Source organism: Epinephelus moara, chromosome 3 (assembly GCF_006386435.1).
Source record: "Epinephelus moara isolate mb chromosome 3, YSFRI_EMoa_1.0, whole genome shotgun sequence".
Lineage (NCBI taxonomy): Eukaryota > Metazoa > Chordata > Actinopteri > Perciformes > Serranidae > Epinephelus > Epinephelus moara.
In genome coordinates, this window is record NC_065508.1 from 19408526 (window position 1) to 19430889 (window position 22364).

Here is a 22364-nt window from a genome sequence, read left to right on the forward strand (position 1 = left end):
ATTGGCTATTCATGGGCGGGGGTTTATGCTAATTGCTGATTACCGGGAGCGCGCTGTCACTTTACGATGGATTGGCATTCATGATCATACACACGTGTTTACTATCAAATCTGAGTTTCCCGCGGCGTTCCTGAATCCGGAGTAGGTTTTTAGTAGAGTAGGCTTTTATGTGCAAATCTGCACACAGATTTACTCACTTTTCATGAATAAGACCCTATGACTTCTGTCTTACTCTCATTTAAACATAAAAAGTTTTGAGCCAACCAAGCCTTAATGTCATTTAGACATTCAACAAGAGCTGCCAGGTGGCTGTTACTGTGACAGGATGTAGTCTACAGATTTAGCATTGCACTACTATAACATTGGTGGACCCATGATGGATATTTAAAAGAAAAATCTAAATCGATGCAGCAGAGGAGGGTTTTTATGTTGAAGTCTCATTTAAGCCAGGTAGAGTTCTTCAGTAGAAAAACTTCAGGCCACACATTGGACAGAGAGTCAGAGGAATTAGTGCTAAAGGTGCTCATAAGCTCTCTTTTTTCCCTTGGCCCAGGAACAGGTAACTCCAGCCAACTATCAGCTGCAGAGCTGTGAATCTGCACAAACCTGCAAAGCTGGTGTTTTAAATTACGGCTCCCACCAATATCCTAATGGCAAATCTAACAGCTTGCATGTCAGAACAAAGAAAAGGTCAAAGGGACTTTCTTCTAATCGAATCTTCGCAAAGACTTCTGAGTTCTGCAGTGGTTTTGGTCCTGAATGCTTCTTGTCAGTTTTTTAAATGATCCTGACAAGAGGGATCACATGTTAGTTTTTATATTGTTCACCTGTACCTTGAGGTTTTCAGGTGGAAAGTCTCCACTCATGATGATGTGTTAATGTCGCAGGTTCTGGATGATCCGGCGGAGGACAACCTTCACATGGGTATGTAGACCATTTTTTCTGTGTCTGCTCTATTTTTGCCCTCTGTCAGCCTTTGGCACTTGGCACATATGCCACCAACAAGTATATAAGTTATTCACGATTCAGATCTTCTTCCCTCCACACCACCTCAGGGCTCACACATTATGCAGAAATCTTCCATCAGCCATGCCAGGTCACAGTTAGTGTGACATGTCAAACTCTCTGTGTGCTATATTCAAAATAATAATGTGTTGCTGGGATGTTGCCTCAGTGACAGCAGTGGCCAAACACAGCGGATGAATGAATGAATAACATGTTCCTATTTCCTTTCTCTGACAGTGTTTGAGCTGATGCGTAAAGGGTGAGTAGAGAACATGTCCTTTATTTTAATAATTCAAGGCTCATCCTCCTCTACCTTCACCTCTTCCTCCTCCTCCCTCCATCCCTCTGTCCCTGCCTCCGTCTCTGCAGTGTTCTCCTTCATTACTCTGAGCTGACACCGTGCGGGTGTTTGTTCCATCCCAGGCTTCAAAGAGATTCGTAATGTTCTTAGGTTTTCACAGTCATTACCAGTGGCAGTAATCCGTGTAAATGTTTCACGTCCTGATGCACGAGCTGTTCCTTCCTACACACCACAGAACAAATTGTGATGATCTAATGATCTGAGACCTTTTGTTATTATAAGGGAACGGAGTTGGGAGGGGGAGCTGGTATCATTTCACACATGTGCATAAATAAGTCATGTATACCTTTTGTTTTATTTGTTAACTTCTCATAATGAGACAAATTGTTTGTTCTCTTGTTTCTCCTGGGAGAGAGATGACAGATAGCTGAGCTAATTAATAATAGGGCTTCTACTAATCAGGAAAAATAAAAAGTCTTTTTATAGTCATGCTTCTTTTATGCACAAGGTGTAGTTCAAATTGCTGCTGCTAATGCTGCCGCTCCTATTTCTACTGCTACTGATAACGCTCCAACTATTAAGTCTGTTCATAATGTCCAGATGAAACAGCATTTTGAGAGTATCTAGCTTCAGTATGGTGACATATTTCCGATTGAAACAGAAGAGCCAGGCAAGACATAACATCGGCAGGAATTTTAATTTGATCATTGAAAAGTGGGCGTGTCATAACAAACATGGAAAGTCAAGCGGGGTCTATACTTCTCTGCTGAATCGACACCGTACCTACGGCGTATGCTCTGCATGAACACTCGCCCTATGCTGTCTGCTTTAGCCTATACTGTACCCTACACCGTACCCTATGGTGTACCCTACGCTTTAAGGCTTTACCCTGTGCCATAGAATACACTGTACCTTACGCCGTAGCCTATGCTGTAGCCTGATGTGCACCTCCCTAGAAAGGTAACAATGCGTTGCAACAACGTACACCTCCTGTTTATTTCTGTGAACTGAAAACCATTTTCCTCAGTGGAAACATAGCTTTATTTACTTTTATTTCACAGATAAGAAACAATAAATTGTAAAGACAGCAAAGCCTCCACAAAATAACATCTCAGGTCTTGTGTGAGATTTATCTGGGCTTCATATGAGTAGAGGAAAGTCCGCTAGCCACTGGGCTAATTTATGCAACAGGAAATATCATAAGCTAATGCTAATAACGTTAGCTTATTGTATTGATGAGGAAAATGTTTCCAGCAAAATACAATTATTTTGTTAAGGAACCTTGTGAGTTATAATAGAGCCAAATTTTGACACGTTATCTCTGTTTACTGTTGTTGCTGTTCCTGGCTTCATGTGAGTGGAGAAAAGGCAGTTAGCCACTAGGCTAATTTACGCAGTGTAAAATGACGTAGGCTTATGCTAATAACATTAGCATGTTGCATATGTGGGGAAAACGTGTCTAGCCAAAGACAAATGTTTTGTCAGTAAACCCTGTGAGTTATAATGAAGCTGAATTTTGTACTTTTGTTTATTCTCAAACTGTACTGCACTTCACAGAAGCTCAACACAGTGGCATAGAAACCCTACAACCAACCAGTGTTGTGGAGGTGTAGTTGCAGAGCGATGTAGACGCACCACTGCACAAGTATAAATGCTCACAACAGTGTCGGCTACTCATGTAGGCTCTGCGTGGAGCCTCCACACAACTATAGATCAGCCTTTATAGTAACTCCATAAATTGGGTGGAGGTGTTGTTTCAATTGTAGAGGACTACTCACCCTGACAGTGTACATTGATGGGATAGTATTATTCATTAGGGAGGAAGAGACAAATTCTGTGCTCCATGCAGTTGCTGCAGCAGTCTACTTTAAAATGCCTTGCGCATAATCTGGAGTTGTCACAGATACCACTTTCCTCAAAGTGAGTCTAGCCAGCAGGTCTGTAACTATGGTATTTTGGGGAAGCAGTGCAAAGTTTGAGGTGCCAAACACCCAAAACACACTGACATAGCATGCTGTTGCTAACTAATGAATTTTAGTTCTGTGCAGCCAAAAGTTGCAGATTGATGGATGGGTGGATGTCATGATATTAGACATTAGTTAGAACTTACTTAGAAAGATTAGATTTTAATATAAGAATACAAAGAGACTGATTTTTTTGGCACATTGGTATATTGTTAAAATGGTAGATCTTTAAAGTTATAAAGGCATTTCATAGTTACTTTAATGATTTCACCCCAGATTGGTTGTTCTCTGCTTTAAACAACAAGAATCCCTTGTGCTCATATAAATGAATAAAAGTGCAGTTACTGGAGCCATAGTAAAAACTGAATTTTCTTTTAAAGCACAATTAAACCAGAGAACTATACAGTATACAGCATATAAATATTCATGTTGATGTATGATTGCACAACACTACAAAGTTCTAACTGTATTTTTCGAGGCTGCTTAGAATAGTGATTAGTGGTTTATGTATGTCCTGTCAACTCATCTCAACAAATACTAAGCTGTCTTGGGTGCTGTTGGGTTTGGGATCCACACAGAGAAGGCTGAGATGGTCTTATCACACATTTTCAGTATCAGTGATGTTTGATCAGGATGTTTATGTTTGCATAGATGTGTATCTGTCTTCGAATGTGTTCATATTTGGAATCAAAATGCTGTGCTAATGATGAAACAACTGATGCACATAATCTGTGGATTTGTCTGCCTCGCTCTCTGTGTGTTTGTTTTCTTCTCTGCCTGCCTGTGTGGATCTGTAGTCCAGTGATGGAAGTGCCCTCGGACAACCCTCTGTCAGAGGAGCAGGCGAGATTATACTTCAGAGATGTCATCCTGGGCATAGAGTACTGTAAGTATCTCACACAGAGCGAATCTATGAAACACATCTGTGAAGTGTTTGAGTGAAACTAATTCATGCATCCTCAGCTATCAATTCTCTGGAGCTTCACTCCCACTTGAAGAGCTACATGCAGTTTTGTGGCGTTTTTAGTGGCCAGGAAGAGATTGGATGTTCACTTTATGAAGATAAACCTTTTTATTGCACTCTACTCTTATAAATTAGTATTTTCCTGTTTTATCTAAAAGAACAAAGTGTACAGAATGTCTGTTTCCACGCTAATAGGGCTACAATGACTACATGACATTCATACTTTTTTTTTCTCAACAAAATGACATGTAAAAACAGTTTTCACATCTTATACTACTATTAAAAGGGCATCTACCTCTGGAGTCATCTGTCACAATTGAGGCTCAGTTACATTTCTGCATGAACCTCTTGAATCTCCAACTACTCAGCTTTTATTGCGGAACATCCTGAAAAATACAACCTGTGGATTGGAGTATACTCAACTATAGTTTGACAGTGAGGAATAATTTCCAAACTAAATTGAGAGTGACCAAATTAAGCAGCAATTTGTGAAATAACTAAATAAATCATTATTTCATCATTAATTTTTATGATAACAGGGTTTAATATGATGTGTTTTTTTTTCATTATACATATTCTAATTTCAAAACGGCCCTTACCATGGTTGTAGAGCGCCCTCTGGCACAAACTGGACCATTTGGAAATTCGGAGCACTGTTAGATGCACCGTTATTCAGAGCACCACACTAACTGAGTAGCAGAGCATCCTCTGGGCACTCTGTCTGGGGAGACGGAGCAGCGGCGTGACTGTTTAATGTGATTAGCTTAACTGTTCGTTAATTCAAACAATAAGCTCACAGCCCTTCACAGCTAGTTAGCCAGCTTCCTGTACGTTTATCCGTGCACAGCTTCTATAACATGTGTTATCACTCTTATCACAACATAACAGGTCGTCCTCGCTGGTGCTTTGTTGTAATTTGCTCCGTACAATAAAGCGATCCATCGTCTTACTCACGGCTTTCTCCTTTTAAAAGTTATCATCCCTCACACTGGCTGCCAATCAGGGTTTTAGATGTGTCACGCACTTATAATTCCCACACGCAAACAGAGACAAATAGGTTCCCCATGAAGGTTTTTTAAATTAGGTTGTTGAATATTGCAATAATAGTGTTTGGTTTTCACAAAACCCCACGGCACACCTGGATTGGCATCACACACACCATCACACACCATTTGAAAACCACTGCATTAGATTTATTTAGATGATGCTTTTATCCAAAGTGACAATAAGTGCATTTGAATCAAGAAAGAAGGCTGCATTCATTAAATATGCTGATTAACATCAAGTGCCAATAATGCCAAATAAGAATGTCTAATTTTAAATGAAAATCAACTCTTTCTTGAATTACTTTTTTTTTTTTTTTTTTTTTTTACAGTTCATTCATATGACTATGTTTTCCATAATTACTTATTCATTTATTTAACATTGAACACTTAAAGGCTCGTTAATAAACCCCCCAAAATTAGTCAGTGTCTGTAATATGACATTTGTGTCAAAATGCAAGTGAAGCACGTCTTCTGAAACCTTAATTAGCCTTAATTCTAGATATCAGTTGTCATCCTTCGGGTCATTGGCTTTGTGTGTTTTGAATTTGAGTATTATTAGTGCTAATGATGTTTAATTGCCTGGGCTTTTAATAAGTCAAGTGCCTCATGTTTTAATAAGTCCTCCTCAGACAAGAAGGCACCACTTATCCAATCAGTGAAGTGTCCAGGGCTTAGCTCCACATGGCTGTTAAGTGTGAAGGCTTAAAGATGTACTTGGCTTGGTCTTAAATGAACTTGGGTTCACAGTAATCACATCATTCTTATTAACTGCCATTAACTTGATATTTACCACATGCATATGACTTTCTCTCAATCTTTCACTGAAACACAAACTTCCGTGTGCCTTTCTAAATGTTATTGAAGTGCAATATTGAACTTATTAAATATGGTAACACCAGAAGCATTGCATTCAGTCAGCAGGTGTGTTAGTCTTTTTGGTCCAAGCTGATTTTTGTGAGATATTACTACATCCGATGGCCAGATTTATCTGTGGAAATAAGGGTGAGAAAGGATACACCGAGAAGAAGAAAAAAAACTAGAGTACTATTTTTTCCATGTTTATGTGTCTAAGAGACTAATGGAAACAGCAATTTTTGAAAACAGTTCAGTATTGAGTGAGTGTGAGATGGCTGCAGCCAACAGCCACGAAACAGGCCACGGGTAACCACTTGGGGCATGTTCAAACCCTCAGTGTACGTCCACTAAAGGTGCTTGTTTTTGCCACTGACAGGCTCACATTGTTATTCTAAAATGCAGTTTATTTTAGCCCCACTGCTGGGAAGGGTTCAAAAATTACAAAATCATCTGGATGTTGTCATCTGGATCTCACAGGGTACAGTCGTTCTAAAAATGTAACCCTTTACTCTCTTCTATCTTCAGTGCATTACCAGAAGATCGTCCACCGAGACATCAAGCCTTCTAACTTGCTGCTGGGAGATGACGGCCATGTGAAAATAGCAGACTTTGGGGTCAGCAACCAGTTTGAGGGCAACGATGCTCTGCTGTCCAGCACTGCTGGCACTCCTGCATTCATGGCACCAGAGACCCTTTCAGACGCACGAAAGAGCTTCAGTGGAAAAGTGAGTTAACTCTACAATCAGTCAGTGAGCGCTGCTGAGTTTGTGCTCCTGCGGTTACAGCGGCTGCAGGCGCCGGTCTAAGCCTATACCTCATGATTTGAAAATGAGAACCATTAAATCGAGATGAGCTTTCAGACCTTTGCTGGCCTGCTAATCCAAGGAGCAAATTGTCAGTGTCAGTCTGTTCCCCTGTGTGTTAGTTCGTGTTAATAACAAGGTAGAAGTAATGCAGCGGAGAACAGCACTGTTACCAGAGTCAAGAAATGGATTGAGGCTATCGGTTTTACATAGCTGATATTGATCTAGGATAACCCGTCTCTGGATTGATTACAACCTTATTTTACATTAAATCCACAATATTTGCAAAACAATCAATCACAGAGCTTTATTTTTTATCATAAATAAAGGAAATGATTGACTGAGTAATTCCATCATAATTCTTACAGGATGAGCACCTATTTCAAATGTAATCACCCTAGTAAGCAGGCACTTGTTGTGATTATCAGTGATATGGTTATGGTTAGAAGGCCCCTGCTACGCCAACTAGTATGGTCAGAGTGCTGTTACCACTATTAAACATCCATTAGTGAAATTCAACATTTCTTTACATTTCAACAGTGCTGTGGTAAATGTGTGGTTATGTTAAGGCACAAAAACCATTTGATTATGTTTAGGAAAGGATAAATGTAAAAAGCACCCGCCTCTGGTGGCACAATCCCGATTTGAAAAGCAGCGATGGCTCAGTAAAAAAACACAGCCGCTTTTGGTGGCACAGTCCCTGCTGGAAAGTAGTGATGGCTCAATAAAAACACCTGATTTAGGTGGCAAAGTCCTGGCTGGAAAAGCAGTGATGGCTTAGTAAAAACACACTGGAGAGAAACTGGTAAAAAAAGAAAAAAACAAGCACATTTTATAGCACAAATCCACAAGAAACGCAACGATTTCTTGATAAAAAGAAGAAGAAAAAAACCACTCGCTTTTTATGGCACAATTTCCACTTAGGAAGTAGTGATGGTTCAGTAAAGAACACCCACTTTTGGTGGCACAGTCCCTACTGGAAAAGCAGCAGTGGCTCTTTAAAACACATCCACTTCTGTGGCACAAAAAGCAGAAAAGCAGCGATGGCTCGGTGGCAATAAAGACAACTCATATAAATGTGGCTGTATAACAACACACAGGCATTCAATAGCTGATAATGGCATTCTAAACATGCCTGTCAATGCAGCAGGGGCCTTCTAACCTATATCTGCAATTATGATAAACACAGCTGACATCTATTTTAAGATAATGTTCGAACCAGGTGGTGAGAGACTTGTTGAGGCTTATGAATCAACCCTGCCTACTGATTCACAAGAGCCAAGAGCCTTCCCTTTCCAGCCCCATGTCTCAACCCTGACATCCTATTCATATCTGACATTATAGGTACATGTCATGTTGCTTCCTCCTGTCGTTATCTGATGGATTTGCTCAAGGAAGGATCTGCATGACCATAAAAGAGGGGCCAGAATAGAATATTTGATTGCAGACAAAAAGGATGTAAGAGCCATTCAAGTGCAGGAAGAAATATATGGAGTCTTATTGCCCCCCTTTTCTCTGATTAGTCTTCAGTTCAAGCCGTGCTCCAGAGAGCTTTGTCCATTATGCACCAGCATTTGTGATTTTGTTGTAAATCAGCTGTGAAATATTTAATATCTGACACTCGTATGTCACTTAAACCCCCTCAGTTGTCAGTGCCAGTTATATCAGGCCATTAGAACATGTTAATCATACAGCACAGTGTCTGATAACAAATGTCTGTGGCATTGTGAGAGATTGTGCAGGTTCAGAGGGCTAGTTTTATCATTTCATTTCTATCAGGGGATAGAAATGGATTCCTAAGAGAGAGCTATTCATACAGGGAGAGAGAAGACAAAGAGCCTGATGGATTGCTGCAGTGCCTTCGCTGCGTGATCACACACATACATCACCAAGGTATCTGACGGTAGATGTCCCCCAAAAAATAACCTTAAAATGTCCCATAAATCATCGTAGGCAGTTTGCATTGATTTACATCACCGTGTTTGTTTGTGTAAGTAGGTGTTTGGATCGCTGCAGCATGTATGTTTTTCAGTCTCTTTGCCTTGATGTCGCATTTAATGTCACACTGACACTCTCTTAAAGGCGCTGGACGTGTGGGCCATGGGAGTCACTCTCTACTGTTTCGTCTTTGGGAAGGCAAGTCTGCACATTTTCTGTCTCTGGGTCCACAAAAGGTAGCAGCAAAGGCTGTGCTCATTTCACAGGCTCCCATGCTTGTTAACAGCACCCAGTGGCACTTCAGTAGGAACACTATCTATCACCAGTTTTTTATGATTTGTTACAACAGCCATTCAGTGGCATCATTTTTATTTTTTTTTTATAAATGCTAGAAGCTGATTCTTGCTGTTGTCATTTGTCCTAGTTGTTTTTAGGATCGAGATTTCCTCTGGCAGAGTAGTAATTCAATGTACTTTCCTTGTTTTCCTCACTGTCTTTCCTCTGCTCCACCTGCAGTGCCCATTTATTGACGAGTACATATTGGCTTTGCACAATAAGATAAGGACCAAGCTTGTGGATTTCCCAGAAACGTAAGTTCATCTCCCGTGTCCTTCCCTCTCCTCCTCTTTATTAAAAGAGATAGCAGCGATGTTCCAGCCCCCTCCAGCACACAGCGGGAGTCATCGTCTTCGCTGTTTGCTATCTTCTTATCCGACTCTCAGTTGCAAAAAACATTTCCTTCCTCTTTTTTTTTAGTTGCACATTTCCCCCACAAAAATATGAATAGCTTGGCACAACAGCCAGTACCAGCACACAGTAAACGTCACCTGTATGTGATCAAAACAAACACTGAAAAAGCAAAAAGGGGCCTGGATGCATACAAGCCACTACGCTTCTCCTATCTTTACTGTAACATGCAAGTCTTCTTAAGTGAATAACGCTGAAAAGACTGAGAGAGAACAAGAGGAAGCCAGGGAGAGGCTGGCAGTGGTGATAGACTGAAGCAACGCACTGATGAAGTATAAACACAGCACATGTAAAGAGGCTATGAGTGGCAATTGGAGTTATATTGTTAATGATAAGTGTCTTCCTGCCCAGTGGGCTCAAGAGAATGTGTGACTATGGGGAAAGCTCGTTCATTACACATCCTGCTCCTCCTGAAGGCAGAGTATCACATCACCTAATAAAATCATAGCCACACTTTTCCAATCAGTGACAGTTAGCATCACCTTGTCGTCAGCACTGATAGGGCCACTGTAGTTGAAGTACATCTAATGTTGTCGCTGCCATTATGATCAATGGCTGAGCTCACATAAACTTATTTTACTGAGACACTAATGGCCTACATTCCTGTCATGCATTCTGATTTTATGTTATTAGTGTCAGTGAAATGCAACCTCGAAAGTCCATCTTCATACATGGTAAACTCAGTCATATCACAGGTTTTATCTCACTGATTCAAATATTTTAGAGCACTGAATTCACTTACAGCAGCTCATTAAGTCCTGACCAGGACAAAATGGCCTATTATAAACCAGCGGTGTCAGACATACCCCCACAGCCCTATCAGATCTTAAAGACCCATTTACACCACCATTTATTTTAACCATTTACTGGTATCCATTATTTTTAGCTCTTTTTTAATTTAGCCATTCATTTTGGCAATTTTAACCATTTATCCTTTACTTTTAGCTATTTCTACTGCCTCTCCATTATTCTTGTTGTAATAGGCTACCTCTTATTATTTTCTTTTTCTTTTATCTAATATCTGTGATGTTACTTTTTTCTGTCTTTGTGCTGCTGCAACACCTGCATGTTTTTGCCTGTGGATCAATAAAGGCTTAGCTTATCACTTTCAGCTAACTATGTAACCGTTTATTTATTACTTCTAGCTAACTATTTTAATTCTTTATTCAATACTTTTAGCTACTGTTCATCCATTTCCTATAGCTACTTAAACTCTTTATTCATTACTTTTAGTGAACTACTTTAACTCTTTATTCATTACTTTTAGCTACTGTTTAATTATTACTTCCACTATTTTAACTCTTTATCCATTTCTTTTAGCTAACTATTTTAACTATCCATCACTTTAAGCTAACTGTTAACTCTTTATCCTCAACTTTTAGCTATTTTGATTGTTTATCCATTCCTTTTAGCTAACTATTTTAACATTCATTACTTTAAGCTAGCTGGTTATCTATTACTTTTAGCTATTTTAACTCTTTATTGTTATTTTTATGTAACTATTTTAACTATCCATTACTATTACCTAACTGGTTTAACTCTTTGTTTATTACTTTTAGCTGTTTTAATTGTTTATCTGTTACTTTTAGCTAACTATTTAACCATAATTACGCTTAGCTAGCTGTTTATCCATTACTTTTAGCTTTTTTTAAAAAAAACAAAAAAAAACTCTTTATGCATTACTATATATATGGGTTTTTTTTTACTTTTAACTAAACGGTTTAACAGTCATTACTTTTAGCTAGCTGTTTATCCATTAGCCTACTTTTAACTATTTTAACTCTTTAGTCATTTCTTGTCTTTCTTGTAAATCTTTCTGTATTACTTATTAATAGCTATTTTAACTTTCCAATACTTTTAGCTAACTCTTTATCCATTACTCTTAGCTATTTTAATTGTTTTTAGCTAACTAGTTTAACATTCATTATTTTTAGCTAGCTGTTTATTCATTACTATTAGCTATTTCAGCTCTGTATTCATTTCTTTTCATCTCTTTTCTATTTTAACTATCCATTACTCTTAGCTAACTGTTTTAACTCTTTATTCATTACTTTTAGCTATTTTAATTGTTCATCTATTACTTGTAGCTGTTTTAACTTTTTATCCATTACTTCTAGCTTTTATAATTGTTTATCCATTATTTCTAGCTAACTGTTTCAACTGTTTTTCCATTACTTCATTCATTGCTTTATCCTTTTAGCAACAGTTAGCAAAACAATGTATCGATAATGTAAATGGTTGAAATAGTTAAACTATATAACCATTTATCTTTAGCTAACTATTTTAACTGTTCATCCATTACGTTTAGCTAACTTATCGGCCTGCTTGCTTGCTTTGTAGCTACTGCAGTTTTTTTTATGTAGCATAAAGTGTTACAGTTGACTTGATATAAGGACATGTTTAAATTGTGATTTCTGTGTTCTGGCTTTGTTTGTGTGTTTGTTTGTTTGTTTTAAATTAGTTAAGGTACTCCACAATCTTCCCACATATGCCAAGCAATTGCAGAAGTACCCCCTGGGGTATAAGCAGCCCTGGTTGAGAATCTCTGCCGTAAATTGTTTTCAGTTATCTTACTTGAAAAGCCAATTTTCTCCATCAGCAGCTACCTCAAGTTTCAGGAGTTAGTGTGTGTAACAAGAACATTATCTGTGGGTCATCACCTTCATCTCGCTATTCACTCCAATGCTCAGTTGAGCATTAACTCACCTGTAAACTGAGTGATAGTTAATGAAAAGCATTCACAAGACGCAGGTGAGAAATAAAGAACTTCTGTGTACTTTCTGTCTGACAGGAGGGGGTGTGATGGTGGTGTGAATTTGCTAACAACTCATATAAGACACTGAGTTAAAGAGGTGCAAGGAGATATAGCTTCTTTTAAGTGATCACAAGGTTGGGAAACAATGTTGAAGGAAATCAGATTTCGATCTGGTATAAATAAAGCCTATTTATAACCTTGGTGTTAATGTTTTCATCATTTCCAAATGTCCAAAAATGTTCTCAAATCATTATTCTGTGTTTTGTGCAGACCAAAGATCAGTGAAGAGCTGCGGACTCTGATCTTGCGGATGCTGGACAAGAACCCAGACACCAGGATCACCCTCCCTGAGATCAAGGTAACAGAGAGAATAAAGCAGATAAGACCACGGCGTTAGTCAGTTGTTGTTCAGGATGAGGGACAGCTACCTTGAGCGCAATTATAATGAGGATTTTATGTTCAAGCACAACATGCTGTGTAGCTCCAGGGGCATGATGAAACCTGTTAGTCCCTGTGGAGGGCTGCATGTAAACATAGTCAGTAATACAGGGGGAGGTTCAAGACCAGCCATGGACAGAAGTCATTCCCCATTCCCAGCTGTATTTCCATGGCACAATCTAATCATGTGTCAGTGAGTCATTTTGTCGCTAGAGACTCTGTTTGTGGATGAAGACACAATAAGCCATCATGTATTACCATGTGTGCAAACACATAAACACAAAGTTTACTTGACAAAAGTTGCAAAATGCAGCTTATTGATGTCAGTAGAGATAGCAAAACTTCATTGAGAAATTGTAATGTAACAATTGAAATGAATGCGATTGGGTTTAAAGCAGAAACATATTTCAGCCCCTGTGCTAAGCTGTTTGTTTACTTACATTATTACTGTTCAATTTTTAAGGCCTGTTACATAGGCTTCTTTGGATTTTAAAATTCAAGTTCAGTCACGGCCGCTTTTCTCAAAGAAAACTTTATTTCCATTTGCAGTATTATATTTGGCAGTATGGCTCTTTTCTGGGGCCTCTCTGCCTTTCCTAGGCCTACGCAGAAAGCCCAAGGCAGAGAGAGCACACCACTTCACCCTTCCACGTGCAAACGAGGAAAGCCTGAGGCAGAGAGAGCAAAACTCCCTGCCCTTCCATGTGCTTACATGAAAAGCCTAAGGCAGGAGGGGAGCAAAGACCCTCCGGCATGGAACAGAGCAGCATCAAAGACAAATAGAAATGACATTGATAAGTCAAACACAGCATGAAAAGGAGGAGCTGGGGTGGAGGCTAGGGGTGAGTTTGTGTACAAAAATCTCTAAACGTTTAGAGTGGGTAATTTTTTTCGTGTAAATGTGTACACGGGTGCTATTGCATTATACAAGTAAAGCCCCAGTTATCTGAATACCAACTGAACGGGCCATTTAACCGACGCGCCGTTTTAATAGAACGGAGCACGTAGGCTACTGACCTGTTGCCAAACCTGGTCTCACACCATTTCTTGTCATATTCACCGGCCAGCCCTTCGCTTTAAGACGGTGGCCGTGTGGGTGTGACGTTGTAGATGTGGGAAGTAAAGCGCATATAGAGTTACGGACGGGAATGCACCTTGAAAATAGTACTGTTCATGCTATGGGTGGTTGCAGTTTGTTTACAATTTGTTTACAATGTTTAGAGCTCCAGTTACAGCATAGTCTCTGTGAGAAGACCCTGCGTTATGTTATGTTACTTTTAAATGTGCTTCTGCACGGACGTCAGTTCAGCATCCTCATTCTTCAAGCAGAGTTGGTCCGGACTCCTAGAGCTAGTTACCAGCAACGAGCAAAGTTGGAAAGATAATCTACAGAAAACCAATGTCTCCCAGCTACGGTTCGGAGCACCAGACTGGAGAGGGTAACACAGTCTATCATAGTTAGTCAACAATTAGTATCACCCCCCTCCCCCTTAAAAAAAAACGTTTTTCATGTACTAATTTTTCATAAACGTTTATGATCTCAAACACGTGTACACGGACTCACCCCTAGTGGAGACAGGTTGCAAAGCGGCTTGCAGAGGAAGCAGCAACAGTAGGCAGGCCAGAGCAGTTTAAATAGGGCGTCCTGAATGAGATTCACCAATTGGTTGCATAGAAAGGAATCATGTGATCTATCAGCTGACTCCCTTCCATCAATCAGCTGCTCCATCAGTTGATTGGGCTGCTTGAGATCAGCTGATGTAGCTGGGATGTGAGCTGAGCTTGACGTTGTGTCCTGCCTGAGCTAATGCTATGCTCAATTTATGGTACAAAAATAAACTTGCAAACAATCATGTTGCTTAAGTTAGGCTGGCCTACCATTAGGAGTTTTGGACAGGGGGACTACTTTTCCCAAAGTGGGCCCCTCATTCACACCTACAGCATCTCGACAATGAGGATGTTTCAAGTTTTTAAAAAAATGGCCTCACTACAATGAGATATCCACTATGGGTACTCACGTTATCACACAATAATAAAACTGGAGAGATGGGAGAGTCTTAGTTTTCCAGTCATACCCAATTCATGTAATTCCAAGACTTCTAAGGGGCCCCATTATGCTTCAAAACTTCAAAGCATTATTTAGCCCCTTCCAGACAATCTAGCATAATATGGCTGGTAACAGTGGATGCCTTGGGTTGTCTAGTTTCATATGATACCAGCATCTTTACTAGTTTTACAACTGAGCTGGCTACAGTGGGTGTTATTTGTTAGGCTGCCTAGCTTCTCACCATTGCCACGTTCAGCTTCATGTCATACCTGGTTCTTTTTCACAGTTTTGGTCAGCATTTGTCTGTTGCCTCTCTATTCCTTTTATGTTCTCGTTCTCTCTGTACCTTGGCTTTTCTGTTTTTTGAACCCCTGATCTTTGGTGAGGCTCTTTGACTTAGCTGGTCAGGCTGGGAAATAGTTTTCAAAAAATGCACTTTTTACTCTTGTTTGAGTAACTTTTCCAGCTGAAAACTGGAAATTACTGAGCCTTTTTTGGAAGTTAAAGTTGGACAAAAATAAATTCTAAAGGCTACTTGGTCACTCTGAGAGATTATCTGTCTCGAACAACTTTTTGCAGTTGGGTTTTTATAGCATTGCAGCATTAATCATAACAGATGGCTGGCTGGCAGAAATTGCTCATGTATAAATCTATACAGTATGCCCTGCTTTAGAAAAAAATAATAATGTGAAATATGCATGCTGTGCAGGGCTTAATCATCAATAAAAACTGCAGTTACCCTTTCAAACACGAAAAACACAGATGAATATATAGAGCCAGACTTCCTGGCAAGATCTAGTCGCATGCTTCATTGGATCATTGACAGAGTATATTATTGACATGTCGTTATATGTCGTATATGTGTTTAGATGGACCAGTGGGTGACCCAGGGAGGCACTGACCCCTTGCCTCTGGAGGAAGAGCACTGCTCTGTGGTTGAGGTGACAGAGGAGGACATCCAGAACTCAGTCAAGTTCGTTCCCAGCCTCTCTGCAGTGGTAAGGAGCCCCAAGTGTCCTCCATTCACCGAGCACTTTTGTGTCAAACTGAGACATTTACACTCATCATTTCCTGGAGAGGTGAAGCCCTAAGAGTAGCTGTTGCCAAACAACCGCAGTCCTCTGTTAACCACAATTGTGAGAAAACACAGAAACATAGTGATTTCAGATGACAGCCTTGTTTACAAGGACAAGGTTGCCTCTTAACATTATTCAGCTCTGAAATAAAAATGTTGATGCCCCAGTTTGAATAATATTCCTGTACTTTTAAAGCTTTTCTTTTGGTTGACCCCCATTAAAACTCATTTGTGCAGAACTGCAAGGTTAAAACGCTTCACATAACCTAAAACACCCACTGCAGGAAAAAACACAACTTCTCTAAAGGGTTGGAAACCAGATTCTACACCATCTGGCTCCATAAATGCTCTAATGTTGCATTCAGTTGGAAACAAGCTCACAGAGAGGCATAGGCATGCACAGTGTAGCAGCGTCTCATAAAGGGCACATTTGAAATAATTAATGCCATTGATTCTTGCATCTATAGCACAGTATTGACATGTTTAGCATCTGCAAACTATTGATCACAATGATAGCTTATATATGGACATGTTTGAAATAAAGAAAACAGCACCTCATTTGAGTAGATTTTTGTTGTTGGGCATATTTAGTCCATGTCGGTATATTTTAGCACTGGTTGTACGCATTTATCAGTACAACATCATGATGGTCAATTTCAGAATTTATCAGCTGTCAGGTAAAAGTTACAGAAAATCTGCAGGGCAGTCTTGTCTCAGTTGCAGCCATGCCAGCAGTACAAGGAGCAAAAAACGGACGTCTCCTGTAGGTTTCCAGGGTTTTCCCTGCCTATCTAAGACAAAGGCGGGCCGCCTGGGTGATTTTGGCCGCTGCCTTGGTTAAAGTGTGTGTGTGTGTGTGTGTGTGTGTGTGTGTGTGTATCTAAAAGTATAGCTGTCAAGATGCCCCCCGCCACAGGCCTTTGCCACCTTGGTCTTGAAAAAACCCAGGGAAAACCCTGGTTTCATCTTGAATCTTGGGGTTATGGCAAAGATTAAGTTAATAAACATCTTTTTGTCTTACGGTTTTGCTGGCTTATCCAAAAAGTGACGAGACGATTCAATGAAAGTCGACATGCACAACACCATGTGAGATGCAGGATGGAAGGCACTACCCCTGGGTAGAATCCTGTGTTTATAGGGAGTCCCGAGAAACAGCAGCTAGCAGCAATGATAACGCTAGCTGAGACTAGCGTAGCAGGCAGTAAGAAAAGAACTGAGTGGGTTCTGCGCTGTAACTGGACAGCACAGGTTAAGAGCAGGATTCCCCACATTCTGGATATTAACGTTAGCACCTATGACCTCCCTGCTTCCTCGTTGTTTACCATCAAAATATACCAGACACTAGATATACTATTGTGTTAGATTTGGTAGACAAAAACGCCATAACAAAGTATATCAATACATCATTTAATAAGTGTTATCTCTAGGCTGTAGGGGATCATGAAAAAAAGACAACATGTATCATCTAAAACCATCAGTCTGCTACGTTTATCAACTTTCAGTAAGTCCCACACTGAAACTCTAATTGCATGTCAAACTTATCAGCAAAGCATTTATCATAGACCCTGATCGACTTTTGTACTAGTCATTAAAAATACACAGTAAGAGGATGAGCTGTTTAACTTTAAAACAGGTGTTTCTTCTTCACTGGTCACATTTTTAAAAAAAACCAAGGCTCTGACCAGATCATGACATGCAAGATTCGCACAGTTTGGATCTCCCTATAAGAACTGTTATTCTGTCGCTCATGCAGAACCACAGGTTCAAAACAAGAACCCTTCTGCACATGTTTGTAACCTTCCTGTGTTTGTGAATGTTTCAGATTTTGGTAAGAGCCATGCTGAGGAAGCGCTCCTTCAGTAACCCCTTTGAGTGTCCGAGCAGGAGAGAGGAGAGGTCCATGTCGGCACCTGGTAGCCTGCTCATGTAAGAACACACTGTCGGTGGCCTCACAGTCATCCTAGAACACTTAGAGGAATAGTTTGGATTTTCTTAAGTGCGGTTGTCTGAGGTACTGACAGATAGTCAGTGTATTACCTACAGTAGATGGCAATCGGCATGCCCCCAGTTTGGAGAACCATACAGGAGTACCATCACAGAGGCTAAACAATATACTGCTGTGGACGGCATCAGGCAGCCCTTTACAATGAGCGAATTAATCTGTTATCTGTGTTCTTTTCAAAGCCACCAGACACCTTTGAAGAAAACACTAATTTTGGAGCTGCTGGTCCACTGCTGGCTCTATCAGTTAGTCTATTTGTGTTATTGTGTGACTTTGATGAATCCGAACTAACCCCTTAAGCGGGCTTTCACATCAGGGACCAAGGCTGGAGTACATTTGACTCCCAAAGTCCAGTTAATTTAATTAGTGTGAACACTGTGTACCATTCCCAGGGCACGGTACACTGATCCTTGAAAAGGTGGTCTCAAGTACAGCTCATGAGTACTCGGGTATAGTACACATCAGGTGTGCACACCAACTATACCAATACATAGAAGTGAGCTGCTATTTAATGCCGCTACAGGGAGTGTTTAACTGATTAATACTGATGCCTCTGTATTAGACCAGACAGACCAGATCAGATCAGGCTTTGCTGCCTCCTTTGACCTTCAGTCAGAGCACCAGCGGGAGGCAGAACGCCTGACATTAGCAGCTCATCCTCCGGCCAGGAGCAGAGCTTCGCCTCGCTGCTCTGCCAGTCCCCACTGATGATGGTCCTTAGGGCAGCAGTGTTCTTCTGCCACTTTCTTTTCTACACTTAAGTACAACAAAACTGTCACAGAGATGATGACGCAAGTGGGCTCGGGTACAGAGCAACATTAATAATGTGAAAGCTGAGTGGCACGGGAGTGGAGAGGAGGGGTAATCATACTCAGGCACAGTATGAATCAATCGTACCTAACACAATAACATACTCTAACTGACTGAGGCAGCAGTAGACCAGAAGCACTTGTGTTCTGCAATGTATTGTTTGTGTCAGAGGAGCCTGGTTACTTTGAGTGATAGATATATTCTAAAAATAGTGTACACTTAAACTGATATTGATTTTGTAGGTGGCTAATGTAAGTTTTGCTGCTGCCCCCGTCCACAGCAGTACACTGCTTAGCTTCTGCGGCAGTACTCCTGCCTGCTTCTTCAAACTGGGGTGTGTTGACCGCCATCTACTGTAGGTAATAAATACCTCATACAACCCAGTTGCAATGAACCTGCATATCTCTTCCAGGAGGATAAAAACAAAGCTTGCTTGAGACTCTGACATAGGTCTGTACTTCACACCTGTCTCTTGTCTGCTGTATCAGGTTAACTAGCATTCACTCCTGCAGCAGCAGCAGCAGCAGCAGCAGCAGCAGCTGCTGCTTTGGGTTGCCATAGCACCATAATTCATTCTTTCATTGTGTGCCGTGGAGCTTACAGCTTTTATAAGTGTTTTTTGTGTGTTGCTTTCAGCTTTCAAGGGTAGAGGGATTTAGAGTGACAGAGAATGCTACAGATCTACCAGCGCCTTAGGCTGACCTTGGATTTTCTCTTACATGAATTTAACGCATCACAGGGGAAATGGCCAATTGTCATATGGCATCGTGCAATTCCAACATATACAGTGTAGTCATGGGCAAATCAGAGCATCTCTAGCTGCTCCCTGCTGTACTGCGGGTGCCCTTGGGACAGTAATCTGTGTTATCTGTGCAGCAGTTTGTCATGAAGATGGGCCACTGTCGCGCTGAATGTAGAGGAGACTCTGATCTCCTATTGTGAGAGTTTTATTAGACAATTTCTCTTCTATCCAGGCTGAGGTTTCCCCTGTTACTCCAGGCAGGCAGAGAGCTGCCATCTAAGGTGAAGGTGTCTTTAGATGTGCAGGGAGTTTGAATCAACACTGCCCCCTGCTGGATAATGAGGGAAAAACAGGGCTTTGTACATGTAAAACTTAAAGTAGCACAAAGCCCTGAACTGAAATGTTTAGTCTGTACATCAGGTCAGAGTTTCTGATGCTTGAGCTTCATGTCGTTATGAATGAAAACTGTTGATTAATGGCAGGGCCATAAAAAAAAAAAACAACAATGTGGCTTACATGTTGCATTTTATCATCTGTTTCAACCACTTTCATTTTGAGACATTAATGTACTCATAGGAGCATAAACAGCAACACTGACAGCCTCTGAGAAGCTAAAGAGACACTCCACTTAAAGAGTAGAGTCATGCCATAGGTGGTGGGGCAAGAAGTATCTTTTTTTCTATGGGTGATGTGGTCTTACTGAAGAGATCTACAAAGTCTTAGCACTTCTGTGAAATGGCACCTACTAAGGACAACCAAAACGTTTGTCATGGGTGCATTGGTACAACAGACAAATAAGAAAGGATGGCAGAGGAGATACCGGCACGCCAGTGCAACTGGGCCGGACTCCACAAAAAGGTTCACAGGCTGAGATCAATTCAAAAATAGTCAATTTATGTAAGACACCTGTGCACATAAAGGTGCTACAAGTGCAAAAAAATGATAGAGTGAGTGAAAACAGCAGCAAACATTTTGGTCCTTGACCATCATGAGTGCTTCACAGAACAGATAGAGACACAGACAGATTCCCACCAGGTGTGATAAATCAATCACTTGATACCAATAATTAGATGAGATCTTTTCTGAGGAGCAGAAATCTGACTACCAAATCACAATGACCCGTCTACACTAGTCACAACATCCTCATAGCAGAAGATAAGAAACTTTGCACCAAATCTTAGAAAAGAAAGGACAAATTATGACAAAACATGTTCAGCAAGGCCATGCTGGTACATGCAGACGCTTATAAAATATTTTTATATACTTATATCTATAAACGTGCACTGAGTTGGGACTGTAGTATCGCACGTCGTGTTTTGTTTTTTTCAAGTAGGACATGATCCTGGATCAACATCCCACATCGCATTCCAACACTGCAATCACAGCCCTCTGACATCATCAGCGTGCTGCTCCTGTGCTTCTCTCAAAATTCCTTCTTGCTTCTTCAGAGCTAAGCTAATGTTCCGAAAAGAAGTTCGTAAAATTTAACATATTTCTCAGTAACATTAAACGAAAACCTTATAAGCTACTGCAGGGTTAGTGAGCTAGCTTGCTAAGTAGGTTGGCTATGCTAACGAGTAACTTGCCAATAGACTAGAATATTAGCAAGTTAGCTTGATAACTAGGTAGGCTATGCTAACGAGGAAGCTTGCCAATAGACTAGAATATTAGCATGTTAGCTTGATAACTAGGTAGGCTGTGCTAAGGAGTAAGCTTGTCAGTAGGCTAAAATATTTTTCACAAACATTAAGAGTAAGGATAATGTCATTCCTCAGTTGTAAAGACCTGGACACATTTTCCCTCCCTTTTCACTGCCTATTTAAAACTATTTTTATTTGACAGTGTGGTCCTGGATCAACACAAGCACTGCAATCTTGAAAAAAATAATATCCACACAAGTGAACTAGCCTATTGGCAAGCTTGTTAGCATAGCCAACGTACTTAGCAAGCTAACTCATTAACCCCACAGTAGCTTATAAGGTCCTCGTTTAATGATGCAAAAGATTTTGTTCTATTTTACTAACTTAATTTTGGAAAACTGACTTATCTCTGGAGCACAAAGGAATTTTAAAAGACACACAGGAACAGCACACTGATGATGTCAGAGGGCTGTGATTGGTTGATTGTAATGTTGGTCCAGGAATGTGATGTGGGATGTTGATCCAGGAGCATGTCATACTTGGGAAAAATCACATCATACCTGTAGCGTCTCACGCAAACTCTGAAATTATCAGGTCCAATCAGATTTTGGAATGAATTTCCCAGGTTCGTTAAAGGGTTCGGGTCCATCATTTAGGGCCTCTGCTGAGTCGTACTGCCTGTGCTGAGTAAACTGAACTTGATTCGTAAAACTGGTCTAAAAAAAATCTTGCTTATTTTGTCTGAGCCGTCAAAGTCCCAAAATATTAAATGTATATTTGTATGAAGTGGGAAATCTCATCAGAATTGTCACTGATTATTACACTGTTGGTTGGTCGATTGACTGCTCATCTTGGCACTACTGAAGCTACACTTAGCATCTTCAGAATGAGGAGGTGGAGTGTGTTGGGGGGAGGTCGTCTCCACCAGCGACCCTGCCTTTGACCCCCTGAGGTGACCTTTACCCTCTCATCTGTGACTTTTCCATCTTTTCTCCCACTGTGCTGCAGGGACTCGTGGCCTTTCCGGCCCACTTTAAAACTTCACCCCTCACTCAGGTAATCCAGTCTGGCACGCTGTCTGTCCAACATCACCCAGCCGCTGCGCCCATCATCATCCTAGACTCCTCGACTCTCGCTTATCCCCCATCATGAGAAGTGATGGGGCAGCATCACCCTTCCCCAGCTGTCATCTCAGAGAGTTCTCTCATCTCCCTGCTGCTGCCATTCAGTGC

At 40.6% G+C, this 22364-nt stretch overlaps 1 protein-coding gene across 4 annotated transcripts in view; it reads left to right on the forward strand.

Moving 5' to 3' along the window:
• camkk1a (calcium/calmodulin-dependent protein kinase kinase 1, alpha a) overlaps positions 1–22364 on the forward strand; it is a 128037-nt gene that overhangs the window by 67397 nt on the left and 38276 nt on the right. For 2 of the 4 annotated variants that reach the window (XM_050038132.1, XM_050038155.1), the window contains 10 exons: positions 888–924; positions 1243–1264; positions 4068–4156; positions 6661–6860; positions 9021–9074; positions 9393–9466; positions 12649–12736; positions 15733–15861; positions 17761–17864; positions 22141–22188. In XM_050038132.1, coding sequence (XP_049894089.1) covers positions 888–924; positions 1243–1264; positions 4068–4156; positions 6661–6860; positions 9021–9074; positions 9393–9466; positions 12649–12736; positions 15733–15861; positions 17761–17864; positions 22141–22188 — 845 coding nt within the window. The remainder of the gene's footprint in view (positions 1–887; positions 925–1242; positions 1265–4067; positions 4157–6660; positions 6861–9020; positions 9075–9392; positions 9467–12648; positions 12737–15732; positions 15862–17760; positions 17865–22140; positions 22189–22364) is intronic. The other 2 variants (XM_050038147.1, XM_050038140.1) reach the window with 1 other exon arrangement.